Source organism: Peromyscus eremicus, chromosome 6 (assembly GCF_949786415.1).
Source record: "Peromyscus eremicus chromosome 6, PerEre_H2_v1, whole genome shotgun sequence".
NCBI lineage: Eukaryota > Metazoa > Chordata > Mammalia > Rodentia > Cricetidae > Peromyscus > Peromyscus eremicus.
Genome location: NC_081421.1, coordinates 82,715,783 through 82,737,930, shown reverse-complemented (window position 1 = coordinate 82,737,930; position 22,148 = coordinate 82,715,783). Strand labels below are relative to the sequence as shown.

The 22,148-nt window shown below is 37.6% G+C and overlaps 1 protein-coding gene across 2 annotated transcripts in view; it reads right to left on the bottom strand.

The window, feature by feature from the left end:
* Nucleotides 1–22,148, bottom strand: part of Vav3 (vav guanine nucleotide exchange factor 3) — a 341,908-nt gene that overhangs the window by 35,335 nt on the left and 284,425 nt on the right. For both annotated transcript variants that reach the window (XM_059266122.1, XM_059266121.1), the window contains exons 21-22: nt 8,648–8,713; nt 3,402–3,436 (exon numbers count right to left, since the gene is read on the bottom strand). In XM_059266122.1, coding sequence (XP_059122105.1) covers nt 3,402–3,436; nt 8,648–8,713 — 101 coding nt within the window. The remainder of the gene's footprint in view (nt 1–3,401; nt 3,437–8,647; nt 8,714–22,148) is intronic.

The following is a 22,148-nucleotide window of genomic DNA, read 5'->3' as shown; positions in this document are numbered from 1 at the left end:
TGGGAAAAAGCCATAGGGGCCTTGGCATCTATCACATTCAGACTTTCAAGAAGCTTCCCTATCTTCAACTTCAGACTCCATCCCAGCATTTCATACATTTCATGCATAAAACATGGGCTATTGAAAGGAGTCTTGTTGATTTTCTATTTTATTTCATGGTCTATAGACACAATATTTACTTGACAGGATAAACCTACTTTAAAGATGGAAATAATTAACAGATAATATAAACAAATGCTGTTGAGTCTCATATTCCTAAAATTCAAAGTTACTTGAGTAGTTTATAATTGTTCCCAAGTTGAAGACATTTCACATGAAACTATCTACTTGAATGAACTGTCTAGATTGCTCAAGGGAAGAAAATGTAATTTAGAATTTTTACTCTGAAATGTCTTTGTTAATTCCTATATCTAAGGTGTTTCCTTTGTCTCGGCATCTTGATGTTATTCTAACTGGTTATATTTTCAACAGAATTTTGCATACTAGCAAGAGTACACTTTAAAAAGAAGAACTTTGTATAAACCTGCCCACCCTCTTGTGTCTCGACAGTTCTCATATACCTGCCTGGCTTATCTAATAAAATCCATCTGGTTGGAAACATTAGTATTTATCTCTAAAACTATTAACCTTTTAACTATAAAATCTAGTTGTATGGAAGAAAATTTCACTTCTGTCATTAACAGGGTTTTAAATCCCACAGAAACAAAAATTTGGAAATTGTTGTCAGAGATGTTCAAATGTATCAAAGACTGCCAATTTGATTGAATTTCTTTGGCAAGCTCAGGGCCAAAGCCAAGAAGAGTGCAGTGGAGACTGTGGATAATGACAAGGAGGCAAATGTGTGTGCTGTGAGCCAGCGAGAGGCTTGGGGACAATTCCATACACTTTCTACAAATTGGCTATACCACAAAGGAATCAGAAAAAAATATACGTATACATCATACATATTAGATACTTAGGTGCTACCCACATTTGCAAACTGAAGTAGTGCTACAGAGCCTCAAGATACTACATTCATATATACATTCAAATAACATCATATCTGGGAGCACAGACAAATATCAGGGAAAAGAGGTTCATTCATTTTCAGAAAAGTCAAACACAAATCCAGGGAAACACATACAACCCAGTGCAATGCTCAGGTTTTGTAATTTGAGGGGCAAGATAGCGATGAACAAGGGGTACCACTTAGAGTCTTGGGGCTGCAGCAAACTGGTGTCACAGCCTTCACCATTTTCTTCCTTAATAAAAACAATGACAGTAGATCTTTGCATCCGCTTCCATCAGTCACTAGATGAGAGTTCTGTCATGACGGTTAGGGTGTTCGGCCATCCGATCACCAGAGTAGGTCAGCTCGGGCTGTCTCTCGACCATTGCCAGTAGTCTATTGTGGAGGTATCTTTGTGGATTTCTGGGGGCCTCTCTAGCACTTTGCTTCTTCCTATTCCCATGGGGTCTTCATTTATCATGGTATCTCTTTCTTTGTTCTCCCATTCTGTTCCTGATCCAGCTGGGACCTCCCGCTCCCCTAAGCTCTCTTTCCCTCCACCCCCGACCCTTGCCCTCCATTACCCCCAGGCGGAGCTCCAGGAGTCGAGCAAGAGATATCGAGACCATGATTGGAAAAAGCACAGGGACAAACTAGTGGAAACACATGAACTGTGACCCAATAGCTGAGGAGCCCCCACGGAACTGGACCAGGCCCTCTGGATAAGTGAGACAGTTGATTAGCTTGAACTATTTAGGAGGCCCCCAGGCAGTGGGACCGGGACCTGTCCTTGGTGCATGAGCTGGCTTTTTGGAACCTAGGGCCTATGCTGAGACATTTTGCTCAGCCTTGGTGTAGGGAGAAGGGGACTGGACCTGCCTCAACTGAATCTACCAGGCTGGGCTGAATCCCCAGGGGAGACCTTGCCTTGGAGGAGGTGGGAATAGGGGGTGGATTGGGAGGGGAGAAGGCTGGGGGTGGGAGGAGGGAAGACAGGGGAATCCGTGGCTGATATGTAAAATTAAATTAATTATAAAATAAAAATATAAAAAAATCAATGACAATAGTATCTTCCATATAGGAATTTGGGGAAAAGTTTTGTTACAGGACAAATGGAAATGAGAAATGGTTAACAACCTCACATTTAATGTGAAATAAAACACTTAAAGTGGTAAGCGCATATAAAATACTCAGCATATATTACTTATTATGATATAATGAAGTCTTAATTATTCTGCTTCCTGTGTGTAGTTTTAAAGTTGAAAATATCTAAAAAATAACAACCACTGTCCATTGCCATCTTTGATTCTGCTACCTATACTACCATCATCTCAGTGGTAAATATGCTCCATCTAGACCTGTTATGTGGCTGATTTCTCCTAGTTGAAACATTCCCTCCAGGAGGGAGGGAGAAGCTCAGGAAGGAGAGGGGGCTCAGGAGAGAGAGGGGGGCTCAGGAGGGAGAGGGGGGCTCAGGAGAAAGAGAGGGGGGCTCAGGAGGGAGAGAGGGGCTCAGGAGGGAGAGAGGGGGCTCAGGAGGGAGAGAGGGGCTCAGGAGGGAGAGAGGGGGGCTCAGGAGGGAGAGAGGGGTTCAGGAGGCTCAGGAGGTAAACTAAAGGTCACGATTCTGGGAGAACAGAACCCTGGAATTATCTCAAGGGCCCCTTTCTACCGGTCAAGGAAGGAGTGAAGAGCTGCTAGGGGAGGGAGACTGGATAGCTGGCGGGAAAGAAATTATTAGACTGTTAAGCTAGTCCCAGAGGTGTCACTTTCATAAGTGGTCACCTGCGTTAAGGTGGGACTGTCACTGATAAGGCTGCTTTAAGTCAACCCTGTTCCTTGTGAACTCTGTTTGAAATTCCAGTGAAAACTCATTAGGTCACCGAGATGGACACTTGTACAATCATTACTTTGACCTGTTATGGCCTCCCTTTCTGTGATGAGTAGACAGGTGTGTGTACATCTTCCCAAGTAAAGACTGTCACACAAGACCCAAATCAGACATGGATATATTTTATTTCCCTATTCTACACTGGCAACTACAATTTTAGATACTATCTTTTTAAGGTAATTCTTAGGTTTAGATAGTATAATCATTTTTTTCTTCTCTGCTTCATGAGATTTATCTTTCCAAAATAAGAGATACATCAGGATATATCCCATTTCTTTCTGTGGCTGTTACAGACATTTATGGTCAAGTGCACTGACATACACACATACAGACACCACTATCCAATCATGATAGAGAATGGCCAGCAATATGAAAATTCATTATGATGTTTTGTTACATGTGAAAACACCTTTAGCAAGGACAAATGGAAATGGAACGTGGTTTACAACCACACATTTAAGGTGTCCTCGAGCTAGGAGTATGGCATTTCAACTTAGCAACATAAACATTTTTAATACTTACCAGGGTTGGCAAGAATAATCTACTGGTTTAGGTACCTAGGACATAAAAAGGCAAAAATAGATTAAGTTTACTTAAGGGTAGCTTTCAGAAATCAATCATTAACTCAACTCAGCTGACTCAGCTCTATAAAACCCTTAAGTAGCACAGTCCTGGAACTATCCGCTAGCAACTTTACACAGAATGAATCATAGTGTATGTCAGATAAGTAGAAAATAATTCATTTTGCTTTATTTCATTCTTTCATGCATTTTTCTACTATACCTTCCAGGGAAGAGATAGAAGAAAAATATGAACTAGAAACTTTCAATATTTACCACAAGACAGTTTAATCCAACATAGAAAACTAAAATGAAAAGGTTATTAAAGAAACCAAATAGCACTTCCCTTCCCCAAGACAAAAAAGAAAAGAAAAGAAAAAAAGACACGTACAATAAACAGTACACACTGGATGTAGATGCTATTTTCCACAAATTCTAAACTCTGGTTTTAAAAGCTTCCAGAAGGGAAACATTTTATTCATCACATCGTGGAAAATATCCACACTTTCTTTTTTTCATACGGAGACTTGCACAAGTACAATTATTACGTTTTATGTGCAAATAAAGAAAGCATCTTCTAGCTGATGGTGGTAACTAGGAAATGAAGAAAGCCGAAGAATACGCACCAGTAGTCAAAAAATACCCAATACATTACCACGCCACAGAAGAGGTGGATATTTACAAGCTATTGAGGAAAAAGTAGAATATAGATAGTCTATTTTGAGTTTTAAAAACCTTCATGAATCAGCCATGTCTTTGACAGACACAGTCCATGATGTTCCTGGGTCTTTTACTTTGCAGGTTTGGGGACAAGTGGGTAAGAACTCCCACATATTCTACCTGGGTTCTCTCCTTTGGCTGGAAAATGATAGATATCCAAGAACTGAAGAGTGACATATAATTTCACAATAGACAAACAACTCGGGCTATTCCATCCCAAAACTGCCTAGAGGAGCCTTCGCTTCTTCCGTGGGCATGTTCTGTGGCTGTAATAAAACACTAACCAAAAGCAACTAAGGGGAGGAATGCATATTTAACTTGTATTTCCAGATCATAATCCATCATTTTGGAAAGTAGAAGTAGAAGCACAAGGCAGAAGCTTGAGGAGAAACCAAGGCTAGCTTGATAGCTTGCTGTCTGACTCATACTTAACTAGCTTTTATTCAGCCCAGACACACCTGCCTAGGGATGGCGCTGCCCACGGAGGGCCAGGCCCTCTTTTACACTTCTCAATCAAGACAATCTCACACACATCATCACAGGCCAATCTTACATGAGCAATTTCTTATTGAGGTTCTCTCTTCTAAGATTACTAGAGTAGTTGACAATTAAAAACTAAGTAATAATATAACAATCTTCTCATCTCCGATCCCATCTCACATACTCCTCCTAATTTCTCTTTAGTATACTTTGGGGCTTTGTTCTAACAGACACGTCATTGTGCCACATTTAAGGCTGTAGATCACCTCTGGATACCTTTTCATCCTTTAAGTATATAGTTCCTTCAAGTATATAGTCCTCTAATGCCATCTTCAGCCTTCATCATAGATGTCTTATATTGTTAAATTTATGCTATGGACAAGTCAGGCTTTTAAATAACTTATTGGGAATATGTGTATGTATGATAGATCCTTCCTAACCAGAAGTGTGGTTTGTAAAATTAGACGGGGCACTTAGATTCACTTTCTCTGTATTTGTTGATGTAGAAATATGAAGTAGGAGTTAAATTTCTAAATTGATAGTGATTTTCTTGCAAAAAAATTTGAACATACTAATTTTTATTATTTCAGGTATTAAAGTTTCATGTTCTAGAATCTCTATCCAGTTCTTTAGTAACAGTTTCAAGTTCTAAGCTGAGGTTTCTAATCTACTCATTCATTAGGGACATATTTTCCTTGCGTTCTGAACATGGATATATAGCTGATTTCTGAGTGTGATTTATGTTCCCCTGCTTCTTTATACATTGATGTTGTAAATGATATGCTAGTTACATATCGTATTTGCATATTTCAAGCTGCAATTGTGGCTTCTTGTATTCCCACATAGTATGTCTCTTGTCTCAAAGCAGGAAGTTAACCTGGCTAAATTATAACTTTTAGATTGTCTCCTGTGATAAGCAGTTGATGATTTCTCATTTAACTTCTTTTAGCCAAAGCTGAGGGATTTACTGGCTTCACTACCCAATCAGAGATTTTGAGTGTATACACAGAACTTGAGGTTTCTCCCTTCCCTAACTCCATCCTTTCTAATGTTTTCTTCCACAAGTACTGTGGTACTTCAAAGTCCATACTCCAATTCTTCAAGGCAGAGAACTGTATGGTTTCCATCTGAAGTTTAGCCATACAGAATGCCATAACCCCATGCCTGTATTCAAACCAGGAAGCTCAACAGCACTCCTGTTTTCACATGTCAATCTTTTGCTAATTAGTAGCCTCAGACAGGTTTTCATGACTGTTTAGTATTTCATGTTTTTTCATTAAATCTGTTACCTGAGAACTAGCAAAAGGAAAGCTAGTCTCTGACCATCAGTAGAAAGAAGCTTGTAGCTTTGGTTGCCACTGCTGTTAGTGTGGAATCCAATTGTCAATGCTTTTCACAGGCATTTGTATTTTCTCTCAGGTTGAACTTAATGTCATCTCTAATATACTGAAGTTTCACTAAAATATATCTAGCTGTTGATGAATTTAAATTACTCATCTTTATTTTCAAAATTAGTTTTATCATAAATTCTGGAAAGTTCTTGGCCATGACTTATTTGAATATTGCTTTTCTACAATTATCTTTAATCTCTTCTATTTGGTACATTTGAATCTTATTTCATCCTCCCTTACAGTTTCCATTGCCTAATCTCTCTGGACTCATTTTAGAAACTTCTTCAGATTTCTCTTCCAATTTTCTACTCAACCATGTCTGATAGGCCATCTAATGCACCCATTAAGGCCTTCCCTTCAATTATTAGATCTGAGTCTTTTATAGAGAAGCCCAGACAATCATAAAGTGTTGTGATCTCCTCATATCTACTTTTTAGTTTTTAGTTACATTAAGTATAGACTTTTTATTTAAGTATCTTGTCCTGTATCTACTTCATGAATCTAACTCTATATTCTGTGTCTGCTAACCTTAGCCTAAGGTGGTCTGTTTCCTCGTTGAATGGATGATTCCAACTGTTGAATTTCTATTCTCTGGAACTTTATCTGCAACAACCCATTGAAGGCTGTCTGTGAAGAAGCTAAAACCAGACAGACAATGTATTTTTACTTGGAGAACAACTGATGTTGGGTCATTTTAAATTACGTTTCTTGCTAAGGATGATTTAGATCACAGGGCTCGTATGAATTCCAGCCCTACATATGGATGACTTTTATATTAAGTTTAGGAATCATTAAGGGAGCACTCTCTCATGCTTGCCATCCCCCGGACCTACCTCTCTTTTCCTTTATCTAACCCAGAGCCAAGACCAAAAGAATTCTCTCTTCTGTTGGGTGGAGTTTTACTGGAACATGCCCTGACAACTGCCAGATTCACATTTATCCAACTTTGCACCATGTTGTAGCCCAGCCTTTGTCTCCAATCACTCTATTGTCATAAATTAACTACTTTATCTATGTCTCCCACCCTGGAGGGTGCCACTAGAATGTCTCAAAACTTTTGAAGACACAGGAATAATACACTTAGAAAAATAAATTTTCAGCTCAGAATAGAATTCACAGCACTACTCACAGCCCCCTGATAACCAACATATACAAAGGGATGCAGTTTTTAAGCTCATGCAATGCTTTCCCCTCTTTAATCTGTCTACTTCCTTTCATTCAGCTTGTCCTATAGCTAAAAAATAAATACATAATGTCATTACATAAGTAGTTTGCTTTAGTAGCTATCTATTAACTTTAAGCTATAGGAGCATTCATATTTATCTGGCTGTTTTATTCCTGGCTATGTATTACTGTGTATCTCTAGTATCTTAAAATATCTGAGTATGGTTTTCCTTCTAGGCAGTTACAGTAAGATTCCATAAGCTGATTTCATTCACTAATTGCCTATGTGCATTGAGGGATCCACATTTGCTTTTTTATCCTTTGTACATCCATTCAACAAATTTAAATATGCTTTTATGCCAAACTATCTTTAAAACAAAATTTCTAAAATTCATGTAAGATATAAACAGAAAATAGTGCTTTGTATATTAAATGCTTATTCAGGTTCCCAAATGTCAGAATGTTAAAAAATCTCTTGCCATTTACTGTTATGTAAACATTATTGCTTCTATTTGTACCTATGAGAGTCAACCTATCTATCACAACAAAGAGAACAGCAACTCTTTTCTTTTAATTCTCTTTGCTTTTCAAAAATAATTAAGCTTGGATAAATGGTGTAAGATTACATTCCCAAATTAAAGGTGACAGATATTACACTTGTAATATCAAAAAGAATGTGCAGTTGAGAAATACAGACACCATGGGAATATAACAAGAATATTTAAGAATTTTGAGGGCATTTTCCCCTCAAGTAATCATGTGCATCATATTAATAAAGAAATTTCATTACTTTGCATTCACTAACTTTAAAATTGTGGGGAAAATTATGATGTTAAAATAATGCCATATATAAATAAAGCAACACCGCAAAACACAAAGAAATACATTTACATGATATTCACTCATATTATTTGAATAATTGTCACTCATTCCCATTTTATCCACTTTCAGAAAAATTCATTATGAAATTAAATAAACAGGAAAGGATTATTATAAAGCATAGAAAAAGTAGTCAGAGCCCTAGTTGAAGAATTTGTGAACTTTCTACTCTCTACCATCCTTTTAAAGACTCAAACTGAAGTGTAATGACTACCTGTAACACGAGTGACCAGAAGTAAGTCAGACCATACCATTTATGCCCAGAGAAAAGAAAACCTTGCCCAATACAAACACTCTGGCCTTGGGTTACTTCTCCTAGGGACCTTTAAACATTTCTGTAAACTTTAAGTTATATTTCCATCCTGCATATCTTTTCTTACATTTGAAGTATTTTTTGGCATAGATTAAAATATAATCTATGGGATTATGCTCATGTAAGACCTGCCCTCCTTATAAAATATTAATAAAATTGATGAGAATCTAGGTAGTCACTATACTTTGCACCTTCTTGAACAGTTAACCATAGCATCAAAAGCAAAATAAAACAAGAAGGAAGTGAAATATAAGAACTTACACATGGAGATGGTTTGACAGCATCACTTGGGAAAAATCCAACCTCTCCTGAAGATAAATTCCGTCCCTAAATTGGAAAAAGAAAATACCATTGAGAACAAAATGATAATACCATGTTGTTGTTCATACAATGTTGTTCAACTTGGGATCCTTGGGGTTATTACATATTGCATCTAGTACTCAGCATTAACTCATGGACCCAGAAGAAGAAGCAAAAGCAGAGACATTTTTCTTCACTGTTGACTTTCCATGTAGTTTCAGGTTATAGTTATAAAACAATCCATTTACTTGTCAACATACTATTTGACTTTGAGACCTTTGTATCTCTAAATCCTATATGGAGATGAAGTCTAATAAGGTTTGATGCTTACAAAGTTATTACGGTATTTTACATGGTGTTCTAAGTTTTCATTAATTCTTACAATAATCTTTTATGGCAGAGCCAATTACTACCCTCAGTTTTATAGAAGAGAGAAGTGAGGCATAGGGAAAGTATAAGATTTCCCTGTGATGGTAGTGCTGACAGACACCAGACCCAGAATTCAAACTCAGGTGTTCCTACTACTGCTTTATACAACCTCTCTATGCAAAGGATAAGTTTCATCAAAGAGGGTGTTGTAAAACAAAACAGAAAGGCAGCTGGAGCCCCTCTATAACATCTAAATTTTATCACTGATGATGGTATTGTGCCAAAGGTAGTATATACTTTTTAAACTCCATCAACATGAAAAATCGCTTATGAATTTGGAGATGAGAATGACATTACGGAATTGGTACCATGGTATGAGAAGAGAAACTGGAAGAGGAAGCATAGGCATTAAAGACACCACCACCTGTGGAACTTACCTGTGAACTAGATTTGAGGAGAGAATACTAGCAGAGTTAAAGACTAGGAGATAGGTCAATTATTACTACAGGAACTAATCAGATAACCTATTCAAATAGATAACATGAATCATACAGAGTAAGATCTAAGTAACATAGAAAAAAAACCGTGATGGGACAAAATGCGGAAAGAGGACATAATCAGGCACTAGCGCAACCAATCATCAGGAAGAAGTCTTCAGGAAGGAAGATTCAGAAACTAGGGAGGGATGGAAGCACAGTAATTAAGATGGCAATGAAGTGTTTCTTCATTTATCTGTATTTACTGAGTGTTTGATGGTATTTTAATGGAAGTCTGACATGAAAGAATAAGAACGCTGTTTAGTACATATCATCACCTAGACCTTTATATATAAGTACACCACAACGCTGAAAGCAACCATACCCTTACAGAACTCAGAAGAAAAACAAAGAGGGTAATACTTCTTAGAGAAATAAAAATAATATGTTTGAAATTGCACTAAAATAAATGTGTGTGTGTGTGTGTGTGTGTGTGTGTGTGTGTGTGTGTGTATCAGACGAAAGGGCAGAGTTTTAAGATTATTTTTTCTAAGTCATATTAGTCATTTCCCATTCCTTACTAGATCAACACAAAAGATCTCAATCTATAGAATTCAGAACAAAGGAGAAGCAATGATATTTCTGTAAGAGTAAATGATGGCCAATATCATACCATCCACTTCCTCAGCACAAAACTAGCACAAGGCCTCCTCATACTTACAGTCTGCTCCTCTTCCAAAGCTCATATGACCCACTTTCTCAGCTCTTATGTAAAGCATTTCTCAAGCTGCATATCTGCATTAGATCCACAACTAACTCACCCATGACCCATTCACATCCTCTTAATAGCATACAAAGTAGTAGTCCAAACTTAGTAGAATGGACAATTATTATTCTACATGGTCATCTCCATGACTAGGCCATAGGTTCTTTGAGGTTGACTACAAGGTCTTAGTTGTTTTTGTATAATCTGATGTTGGATGCATAGCAGGTATTTAATAAATGATTGCTAATTAAAGTATCTTTCTCTCAATCTGATAGTCCCATGCCAATGACTACTATGAGTTCAAATGATGTCACATACAGCAAAATACATCACACTTCATCTTTATATGCAGCTACTAAAAAGGCTGACTGTTTCTACACAAAGGTATTCCTTCAGTGAAATTCTCTGACCTTTCTATAGCATTTTGTGTAATGAGTGTGTAAGAATATGCGTATACGTGTATGGGGGTAGGGGGAGGTAAAATGTCACAAAACAGAAAGTAAGTCCATTGAATTAGATAGTTTATGAAGATGTACTGACAACTACATTTTAAATTTTTTCCCACTTTAGAACAAGTGAGCTGGAAAAAATGCATGAATGGAAACAAGTCGTCCTGATGATTGAAGAAGGGATAGTAGCTTCCTAAGAAACATCCTACACGGGGTAAACATAATTTTTTATGTTCAGACAAACTAGGACATCTTTAGAGTAAATAGTAGTAATTAATAACTGTGTCAGGGTAAAAGGTTTAGGTTGTGATTATTCTGGATCTCAGAGATGGCAAATGAATGTAGAGATCACATCAAGAACCATATTGTTCAGCCTTGCTTCACATCTTTACTTTCTAATGTGCCAGAACCAAAATGGAGCCTGCAGTTGAACTTTCTTCCTGCCAAGATGTCTATTGGTGTACTGATTAAAGTCTTGCACAATGCTGAGGGCCACATAGTAACATGTGAGACCAACACTGGTAAGCTATATTGAGGGAAGCTCATGGACGCACAGGAAACATGAATGGCCAGATGTTTAACATCACTGTCATGAACAGAGATGGTCAAGTAGCACAAATGGAGCAGGTGTAAATACATGGTAGCAAGATCCAGTTTCCAATTTTTACTGACATGCTAGAAAATTCATCCATGTTAAAGAACATGAAAAATAAAAAGCAAGGCTCAGAAGCTGTCCAACAAAGATGTGTAATGGGGCATGGAAACATCTTCTAAAAGTGAAGATTTTTTTTTTCTCTGTGAAGAGAACTTTGTCCTTTTTTATCTTGGGTTATCTGTTATCTGGGGGTTATTCTTTGGAGGACGGTGAAGGTTACATGTGCATATATCCTAGGTTTTCATTCAATCAGAGAACCTGTTAAGCTAAATAAACTCTGAGTATTTTTTTTAAAAAAGAACAGTATTGTTTATTTTTTCTTACCTCACCTCAAAGATAGCACCCAAACAGATTTCCCTGAAAAGATTGCCAATGGTCACTGTCAACTGTGTTTTAATTTTTTTATAAAATTTCTCCTAATGAAATACCCTAGCAGTGCAGTTACACTTGTATAAGGATCCCACATGTCCCTTAAGGCAGAGAAATGAGAGGTACTGTGACCTATCTTATCAGATGAATGAAGTTAGAGTTCCTTTCTAATCCTGTAAGACATTTGTCTGAGTTCTGGGAGATAATGCATGCTATATTCAATGATTTCCATTTATTAAGGAAATAGCCACTCTACAACATTTGGAGGATTCAAAACAAAGCAGTGTGTAGGCGGGTTGTCTTCGTCTCCTTGGTGGATGTGTGTGGGATGCACGTTGGTAATTCATTAATACTAATGGGTGGACCAGCTGTCAATCCCTTACACATGGATGGAACTGCAGACTGTAACTATGAAATAAACCATCTTCAAAGGCAATGATTTGGTGTACTTAACGTGATGATCTATCTATAAGGGTTTTACTAACCTTGATGAAAGACATATACCTGAATTTTCTTCTTTTATTCATTTATGAGCATTTTATTCTGCATCAAATAACCAGCTTGTCATCTATTTTGTGTCTATTGCAAATGCCATAGTGAATAATCCCTAAGTTATTTTCCTGTGTGGTATTTGTTCTGTGAGTCCCTTAATATGTTCAAGGTCAAGTTGAAAACATTCCTGTTTTGTACTATGTGTCACCTGATATGCCATATGCTATCTTTGTATGCACTTATTCTGCAGGGAACCTTGCATCATGTGATGGGACTTTTGTAAATTAAACATTACAGGTCTGAGTCTTTTTATGAAATACTTTCTTTGGAAAGGACCTGAGAAAATAGGTCATAAATTGCATATGGTGAGAATAGAGGAAACTTTATGACTCATTAAATAAATTAAAGCAGACACAGAGAAAATATTAAATTATAATTAATACAATAATAATGCCCCTTTTCTTAAAAGCAGGTTGCTTTCTGTAGAAAATATATTAAACTAAAATTATTGATAACTTTCTCTGCTATTCCTGAATATCACAAATACAAATGCACAGTCAGGTACTTACTTACTCCTAACTGACCTTAGGTTTTAACTATTCCTCACTTTTCTTCAAAAGACTCTACAGTGGATCATAATGAATTTAAGCTACTTTACATTTGCCAGTAGAAATAAACCTGTAATCTACCTGTAGAGAGAAGCACATTAATGCATGCCAGGATGCCATAGCAAAGACTGCATTTTTAAAACCACAGACAAGAAAGGCTTAACATGACGGAGGATGTCCTCCAAAAATCTTAATCATAAATTGCTTGGCTTCTAACTTTGTGAAAAAAAGAACAAATTGCTTTAAGAAAAATATGACATCTCTTCCCTGTGGCTCATTTATCCCCCTAATACTATCTGGATTGGAGCTTTAATGCACTCCTAGAAGAGCTCGGAATGATTTGAAACAGATTTGGAAAGCCAAATGTAAAAAGGCTAGAATCATGGTTATTCATGAAAGGTTGGAAATTCTCCCCCATTTCAGTGCCCTAAACACTCAGAACATATGCATGGCAGTGCTGTGAGGTTACTGAGCAGTTTATCTCCTGTGGCTAGTCACCAGAGCAACTTCCACCTTGCCCAGTCATATCTCCACTAACAGAAATAAATGGCTTGGCCACTGGGAGGGGAGAACATATAACAAGGCCATGAATTATTGAAATACAGATGGTTAAAAATAGGAATTAAGTTTATTGGTCACAGGTAGGTAAAAGATAGCTATAAGTAGATTAGATAGGTAAATAGAATAGATGCAAGCACTTTTTTTAAAAATAATCATTCTGATGAGCTTTGTAAAGACAAGTAATGAAACCAATGGACCAATAACAGTAAGGAGAACAGTCTGAAGCTGGCATTCACTAAAGAGTGACTCATGGCTACAGCTGTGGCCATATTGTAACTGTCACATTCTGTGACACACATGTCCTGGCTAGTTCTTAAAATGCATATAGAAGTAGTGTCACAGGAAGGGGGCACCAGAAAAACTTGCTCTGTTTCCTAGTCTGCTATAAAAAGCTGTGCAATCATAGGCAAGTCACAGAGGCAATAATGACAAGATCTTCCATAAATGCCTCATCAGGTTGTTTTAAGGATGAAGGAATTAATATGCACGGAAGACTTTTGAAGATGCTGAGTAGTCATTTTTTTCTTTCATCCATAATATTGCTTTTCAATTATTCTCAAATTATTCTTTGAAATTTTCACTGCAAATTGACCATTCACATGTTATTAAATACAAATGCCTAAACCTATGTATTTAACCCCATCATTCCCCTTGTATCCAGGCAAATGTACTAAGTCAAAAATAACATGGACTTTCATTTCAATGGGCAATATAAATTCTGGAGAGTTCATTGCTTTACACAAAAGTTTTCTTGTAAGTAAACACATTCTTTCATCATTCATTGTCTCCTAAACAGGGAGAAAGGTAGCTATTTTCCTACCAATGAACACTGACAGTTGTCAATGCCATTGTGTATAGTTAAGTACTGAATGGTCACTCTGAAGAATCCCAAAGTGTACATGTACACACACAAAAGAATGAAATGAATGGTGGCCTACTTTGTAATTTCATGTTGAAAAAAGGTATTTAAATCTGGCTACTGTATGAGATTTAAAAGCTCGTGAAGTGAAATAAAGACTTGAAATTCCTGTTTCTGATTCGTTTACGTCTACATAAAGACCAATTCTGACTTACAGTTCTGCATGACTTTATCAAACTTGATCCTTGGGCCCCATCTTTGAAATCATACACTGGGTCAAGTCACCAAATTATATGACAAAATCCACAATTATATTCAATAGATTTTCTAATTCATGTGAAATTGTTTCTCTCTGCTCCCTCTCTGGAATTTTGGCTGACAGAAATTTAAAAAAAAAAAAAAAAAGACCAACTTAAAATCAAAAGTTGTAAAATGTATCCTGAGGGGGGAAAAATCACTAAAAAGCCAGAATCTATATTTGTACAATTGTTAGATGTGAGGTAAGTGTAACCAGTGGAATAGTCTCCCCAATACATATGAGAAATGTCTATAGCAAGGTCTCTGTATTTCTCCAACAAAAAAGACAGTTCTGGTTATGGTTATTGTATCTTGAGGTCTCCCTCCCAACTCTTACTGGGTAAGATGTACATGATGCAATCCTGACCCATATTCTCACAGCAGTGGGTTTTTGTTTTGTTTTGTTTTCTGGTGAAATAAACAAGAAGTTTTATTGGTGGAAGAAGAACATCTAGCAAGCTAAATTCAACCAGCACATTAGTGAGCCAAATTGCAAGCAGTTGCTCAACACAAACCCTGAAAAGAAGAGCAAGATTCGGCTACATTTTGGAAAACATCCTACCTGGAGAAAAGCTGTATAACTCCCTAAATTAATCCAGGCTGAACAAAGGCCCAAAGAAATGTTTTTCTAATCATGGTCAACAACAAGTATGATTTTTTGCAGCCTTGGCAATTCTAATCAGAAGTAAGCACAAAGGAAATGTTCTAAGTACTAGTTCTCTGGGTTAAATGTTCATAAAACATTAGGCATTTTTAAATGAATTATTTCCTACTGAGAGCAAAATTAGCACTTTGATGAAAAGTTTGATGTTTCACTGTGTACAGTGCACTGTGCTAGGCATGTGGGGAATATAAAGGAACAGATATGGTCACTTTTCAAGAATCACTTGACAACGCCAATTACCTTTTTTTCCCAATTTTGGTGTAGTTTCATAGATTTTGATAGGCTTTTAGATCACAACGAACTCACGAAGTAATAATTTGCTGTGATCAGGGCATTTGGCGCCTGGTGTTTTGTTTCTGGCCTTCTGATCTTAAATGTGTCACTCAGCCTCTTTCAGTTTCAATATCCTCTTCCATGAAGCAAGAGAATTGACCCAAGTATTCCCAAGGTTTCCGATCCTGGCCAAATGTTCTAATTAGGTACCCTCCACAAGTTCTATAGGTTCCCAGTTAGTTATTGTTGCCCACCCCCCGCCACAGGATTTGGATCCAAAACTTGTTCATCAGGGATGGTAGGGATCAGTCATGTAACCTGACAGCATTTACTGACAGAAGATAAGGACTTCCTCCAACTTTCATTTTGACTCAGTATGAAGTTGTCTGTTTACTCAAGCATACAGGATTGGCTTGTTAAGAATTAGATATGACCACTGATTCTTCGGTGATTTGAATCATAAATAACTAAAATTCAATACGTTACAAATTCATAAATCATTTGGTTCAATGTCTTATGGGGAATGTATGTGCTCAAGCTCTAGTGAACTTATGATACACAATCAGCAGGCACACCCGAGGCAATTCCAGACTGACAGCCCACAGAATGTACTTTTTGTTGACATGGTCTTTCAGTAATTGTGTGAGAATGTACATGGCAGTAACATAACCGAAGAAAAGGTTGACAGAATTTCTCAGAACTTTATCCCTAAAAGGTTCTCTTTGACTTCCTACTAAAAGAGGACTCACCATCTGAATTTGTACTTAGGTGGTAGTTACCTCCTCAGAGTGCAGGATAACCTACGCTTTGTTCTGTGCCAAATTCAGCAATGCAAGTAAAAAGGCAAGTAAGAGAACTAACCATCAGTGTCCATCTCCTGAGTTAACAATTAGGCTCTCACTGTGTCAGGAGCTTTGCCAATTCCCATAATACCGTCTGTACACTTGGAAACATTCTCGCAAACCCTGTCTATGATCTATTCAATCAAAGCCAGTTGGCAATTACCCAGGGAAAGTGTTTCTTACAATCCTTTACTAATGCCTATTATCTTCTGTAATCATCTCTCCAGGGCCCTCCTTGCTCTATTACAGTCATATGCCGCCTATTTCTCCTTTCCAGTAATTAGGGACCATGATGCTCTCAGGGTCAAAATACTCCATATTTTGAGGCAAATACCTGTCAAAATAAAGGTCGGTGATTACAGGATATTCTGACTAACTAAGAATAGCTTTGTATCTACACACTTACAAGTTCAATTTTGCCTTGATGGCTTCTCAGTCCATACAAGGACTGAGAGACAGAGCATAAGCACAGGTAAACTGAGAGACTTAACACCCAGCTCCGACACTCAACAGGGGTGCTGCATGATCAGAACTGAGTCTTCGGCTTCATGGAGAAATATCTTCATGGCAAGAATCTGACTTGGGAAAAATATCTCAGTCCCCACAGAGACCATGATGCTGACTTCGTATAACATCAAAGAAATGAGTTGGTTTTGTTTTGGATTTAGGAATCTGTTTTCCTAACAAGAGAGATCTGATAATGTTTATAAACAATTCTTCAATGTTTCTATTTGCCTCTGACTTGGATACAGATAGACACTTGAACTTTAGGTCAAGGGAAAAAACACACAGTTTTAGGAAATGCTCTTGGAGCTAATATTCTTATGTGTTCTAGAGCTATTAGGAAAGTGTGGTCTTAATCCTTTACAGTTACTTCCATAGTTGCAGAGACGGAAGTTCATCTTCGCCTTCTTCCTGCACTTCTCTCTTCTCTCCTGATCTAAGACTGTGCTAAGTTCTCATTGAGCCAAGTTCTTTTTCTGTAAACTGTTGACTGTTTACCACACCACCCTTGAGTTTGAATCCTTGAGATATCCTAGGTATTCCTCATCCACCAGCTCCCTGGAAAGGGCTCCTGGTCTCCACCAATGTTGTACTTAAATCAGCCATTCCCTTCAGGAAATATCATTTTTACTTTACCATATAATAATGAAGGAAAAGTTAAAGAAACTTCAGGAATCAAGTATAAGTATGTGAAGGGCAAAACAGTCTCCAAAGGCCCACATTGTCAGTGCAACTCTTTTTTTTTTTTTTTTTTTTTCAGGGCTGAGGACCAAACCCAGGGCCTTGCACTTGCTAGGCAAGCGCTCTACCACTGAGCTAAATCCCCAACCCCTTTATACAAACTAAATGTGATGAATATGAAATTTAGATAAAAAAGTGAAAATTCCAGAAAATCATTTTTCTCCTCCTGGAAAATGAAGCACATTCTTCAAAATTGCTAATCATTACAGACATACAATTTTTTCCCTTTCAATTTCTTTTCATGTTTGCTTCCTATGAACCTCATAAAATCCCCATGAGTCATTTAAAAGTCAACACTCCCATTTCATAGACGAGGAAGGTAAGAGTACATTCTGACAAGATGAATACCTTAGTGATCTTTCAAGTGACATGAAGTACAACTCAGAGGTAATGATGACCTTGAATGTATGAGAAACAAATGCTAGAAACAGTCTCTCTGAATAGTTATACTGAGACACATTTTCTTCTAGGCCCTGGAAACAGATAAAAAGTGATGGTTCTCATCTTTCTGGGAAGCTCTAGCCAAACAGACCAAGATGCAGTGTGGTAGGTGTGTTAAAAAAAAAAAACTATTTTTAAATAAGACCCTGAAGAAAATGGCCTTAGTATAGGGTAAATGTATAATGGCAAAGAAGGTTATAGCTAAGAAAATGAGACAGGGTAAAGATGAAGGCAGAGGGTAAAATATCTAAGGCTGGAGGTTTGAGAAAGCATGAATCTCATGAGGAAGACTTTTCCCAGTCAATTATTATTTTTTTTTATTTCTTTCTTTTCTTAGCTTAATAGGAAGAAAACACATGTTTGGTCAAGTTGTGCACGTCCAGTTCACGACCTCTTAATTCTAGGTTCACTACCTCTGGCTTCAAGTGAAATGACTGTTTCATTCCTCCTGGGAACTCCTGAACCCCATGATTTTATTTATTTATTTACATATTTACTTACTTATTTACTTAGTTATTTTGCAGAACTCTTCTACTGAGGCACAAGGCAAAACAAACAAAAACTTTCCTCAACATAAAGCAATGATTTTTACCTCTCAAGTTTTCTGCCAAAATAACTGACTTTGGAAACTCATTGTCCTAGGTGTTAGAAATAGAAAATGAGTCTTTCAACAAAAGAAAAAGGTAGGATTGCCACTCTTACCTAACATACAATCTTGAGACCAGAAGAACAAGGGAGACATTGCTTCTAATTCTGCAACTAGCACTCGAGTAAAAAAAGAAAAAAGAAAAAACTCTCAACTCTCAACAACATGAATTTCCATCTACTCTCTTGGTGGAGAGCTCCATGAACAAATCAGAACATGTGCAAAAACACTTTCAGTCCTTAAAATAAAGATCATATAATAAAGTCTTAAAATAAAGAGCATGATTTGTAGCTGTGAGGTATCATGACTATTTTCTACATTATTTAATTTTCTTTGTGGCTTAAAAATACATATATTTTGGCACTGATTGCAATTTCACTCTTATAATTGCCTTTTGGTTCCAATTAGTCTGCAAAATTCCCCCAGTGGCACATTTGGATATTCATAAATGACAATAGAGGAAATAAAACCTCATGATCTAGGACAGTGGATCCTCATTGTTTCAAGACATTTTAGTCTGAGAAGAAAACACACAGGCAGCACTCCATTGTAGTAGAAATTGTAGATGGTATATTTGCTTGCTGGCCCCCCTCCTCCCTCCCTCCTCTGCCCCTCCCTCCCTCCATCTGTTTTCTGATGAGTATAATTGTTGCTGGAGAATTTCTCTCCAGCTCCCGCCACCAAGTCCCGCCAGTCTCAGAGCCCACTTATAAAATAAACACACAGACTCTTACATTATTTAAACTGCTTGGCCATTAGCTCAGGCCTGTTATTGTCTAGCTCTTACTCTTATATTTAGCCCATTTCTATTAATCTTTACTTTGCCACATGGCTCATGGCTTACTGGTACCTTACATCTTCCTTGTCCTGATGGCGGCTGGCAGTGTCTCTCCCTCAGCCTTCCACTTCCCAGAATTCTTTTCCTTGTCCCGCCTATACTTCCTGCCTAGCCAATGGCCAATCAGTGATTTATTTACTGACCAATCAGCAACACACTTGACATACAGACCATCCCACAGCACTTCCCCTTTTCTTTTCTTAAAAAGGAAGGTTTTAACTTTAACATAGTAAAATTACATATAACAAAACAATTATCAAGCAAGAATTACAGTTACAATATTAAAGAAGAGATCCTATCTATCTTATATTTGTAAGTTTAAGGTTTTATATCTAACTTATCTTTTATTATAACTAAGGAAAATTGTAAGTATCTAGTCTTTAACCACATCAAAGACCTCAGAAGGATATAACACTGCCTGAGAAATGGGAGAAGGATGCAAGCAACTTTTGGGAGTCTTGCAGGGTAGACAGAGACAGCTGAGCCTGGACAGTCATGCAAAGTTTTCTTGTAAAGTTGGGGCATCTGTCTTCAGCCCACAGGCCTAGAGTCTCTTATTCACTTTTTTCTGTGTCTTGTAGAATGTCTGGCAGTTTTCTCTGCAAAGCAGGAACCTGAAGCAAAGTTCAGTGGTCACCTTTCTATGGGTCCTGCATGTCCAGTTGATCAAGCAGTCCAGGCAAGAACAGTTTCTTGCCCAAATGGCTATTTTTGTCAAGGTGAAGATAAACTCCATATGGAGTGTCTTCGATGCCCATCCTCCTCTCTGAAGTAAATCGGTGCTGTCAGGAGCAGACATGTCTCACTGTCCAAAAAGTCTAAACTTTTAAAACATTTTAAATGCCATATTCTGTAGGTCTTTGAAGTGTTTGAAGATTACCTATCTATCTGAAATATATCTATGTATACCTAGAAGACTTAACTAACATGGCTACAAATATTATCATAGATGACTAACTATTAATCTATTTTTTAATTATCCATTACAATTTTAAATGAGTTACATAAACATAATACCTCAAACAAGAATAGAAATATATATACAGTATAACAAAATTAAGTTTAAATTTGTATCAATAAACTAAAATCTATAGCAATGTAAAACATTTTAAACAAGTTGTTACTCTTTAAAAGTAGGTTCATTAATCTACCCTTTCATCCTATCATATCTAAACTATCCCCCTTTTTGTTTTAGAAAGAGATTGTATTTATAATCAACCTGATTTAAATAAAAATATTGTTTTTTCTCTGTCCCACACCAGAGGGCTCTTCTGATTTGGGACACAAGAATCTCTTAACCATTTTTTTTTTTTTTGAGCAATATGTCTGGGTTTAGAGGGGGAGTGAGCCAATTCCATCTCTAAAGCCAGCTTGGTATATTTGGGAATTTGGGCGTAGCTTCTCTTACTACTTCCTGCTGGAGGGGGGCGCTGTATCTTCTGGAGACAGAAAGAAAATTTTAGGATCATGGAGTAGTCCGTGAGGCTGTATATCTGAGCCAGTTGACTTGAAACCATTCTGGATGTTGAATCATCTGGGCCATGGTGTCATTGGAGACCTTTCAGGGGGTCTTGGCTGGTCAAACCTGATGTATCTTAATCTGGAACAAATCCATAGTCTCTGGCTTTCTGTGGAAACAAGAGCAGAGACTCTTTTCCAAAGCAACATATCCTTATATCCAAATTTTGAAGTCAAGGTACCTTTAAAATATACATTTTGGCATAACTCAACAGCTTTTACAATCAAATGTTTTTCTGCAGTTACGAATATCAAAGAGAACATAATCCAGATTCTCTGTGTGGTAGTCATCTTTACGTGGCTTATTTTTTTATATTAGCTTGAGCCTATTACTTTTAAACTGCAGCCTTCTAAGCCTGAAACGGCGCAGTGGCTGCTGGCTCCGCCCACTTCAGCTTCCCAACATGGCGGCGGTCCGCTTTCCGCCAGCTCTGGGAGCCATAACTCTCAGAAATAGTGGGTCTACACTTTTACCAAAGTAGCGTGTAGCCCAGAAACCTCTTTTTTTGTTTTGTACTAGCAAAGGCTAAATTCACCACACAGTTTAATGTGCTACTTGCAGAGGCCTCATTCCCACCATACTGCAGGTCGAGAGCGCACGCTAGGAACCCGCCAGTAGCTCAAACCGGCAGCTGCCGCTTATTTGAGAGAGACAATTAGGAAGCTGTTTTTAGGTCCGTTTTAGAATCTTTTTTCTAAGTTTTTAGGTGGAAACTCTTGCCACCACGTTGGACGCCATTTGTTGCTGGAGAATTTCTCTCCAGCTCCCGCCACCAAGTCCCGCCAGTCTCAGAGCCCACTTATAAAATAAACACACAGACTCTTACATTATTTAAACTGCTTGGCCATTAGCTCAGGCCTGTTATTGTCTAGCTCTTACTCTTATATTTAGCCCATTTCTATTAATCTTTACTTTGCCACATGGCTCATGGCTTACTGGTACCTTACATCTTCCTTGTCCTGATGGCGGCTGGCAGTGTCTCTCCCTCAGCCTTCCACTTCCCAGAATTCTTTTCCTTGTCCCGCCTATACTTCCTGCCTAGCCAATGGCCAATCAGTGATTTATTTACTGACCAATCAGCAACACACTTGAC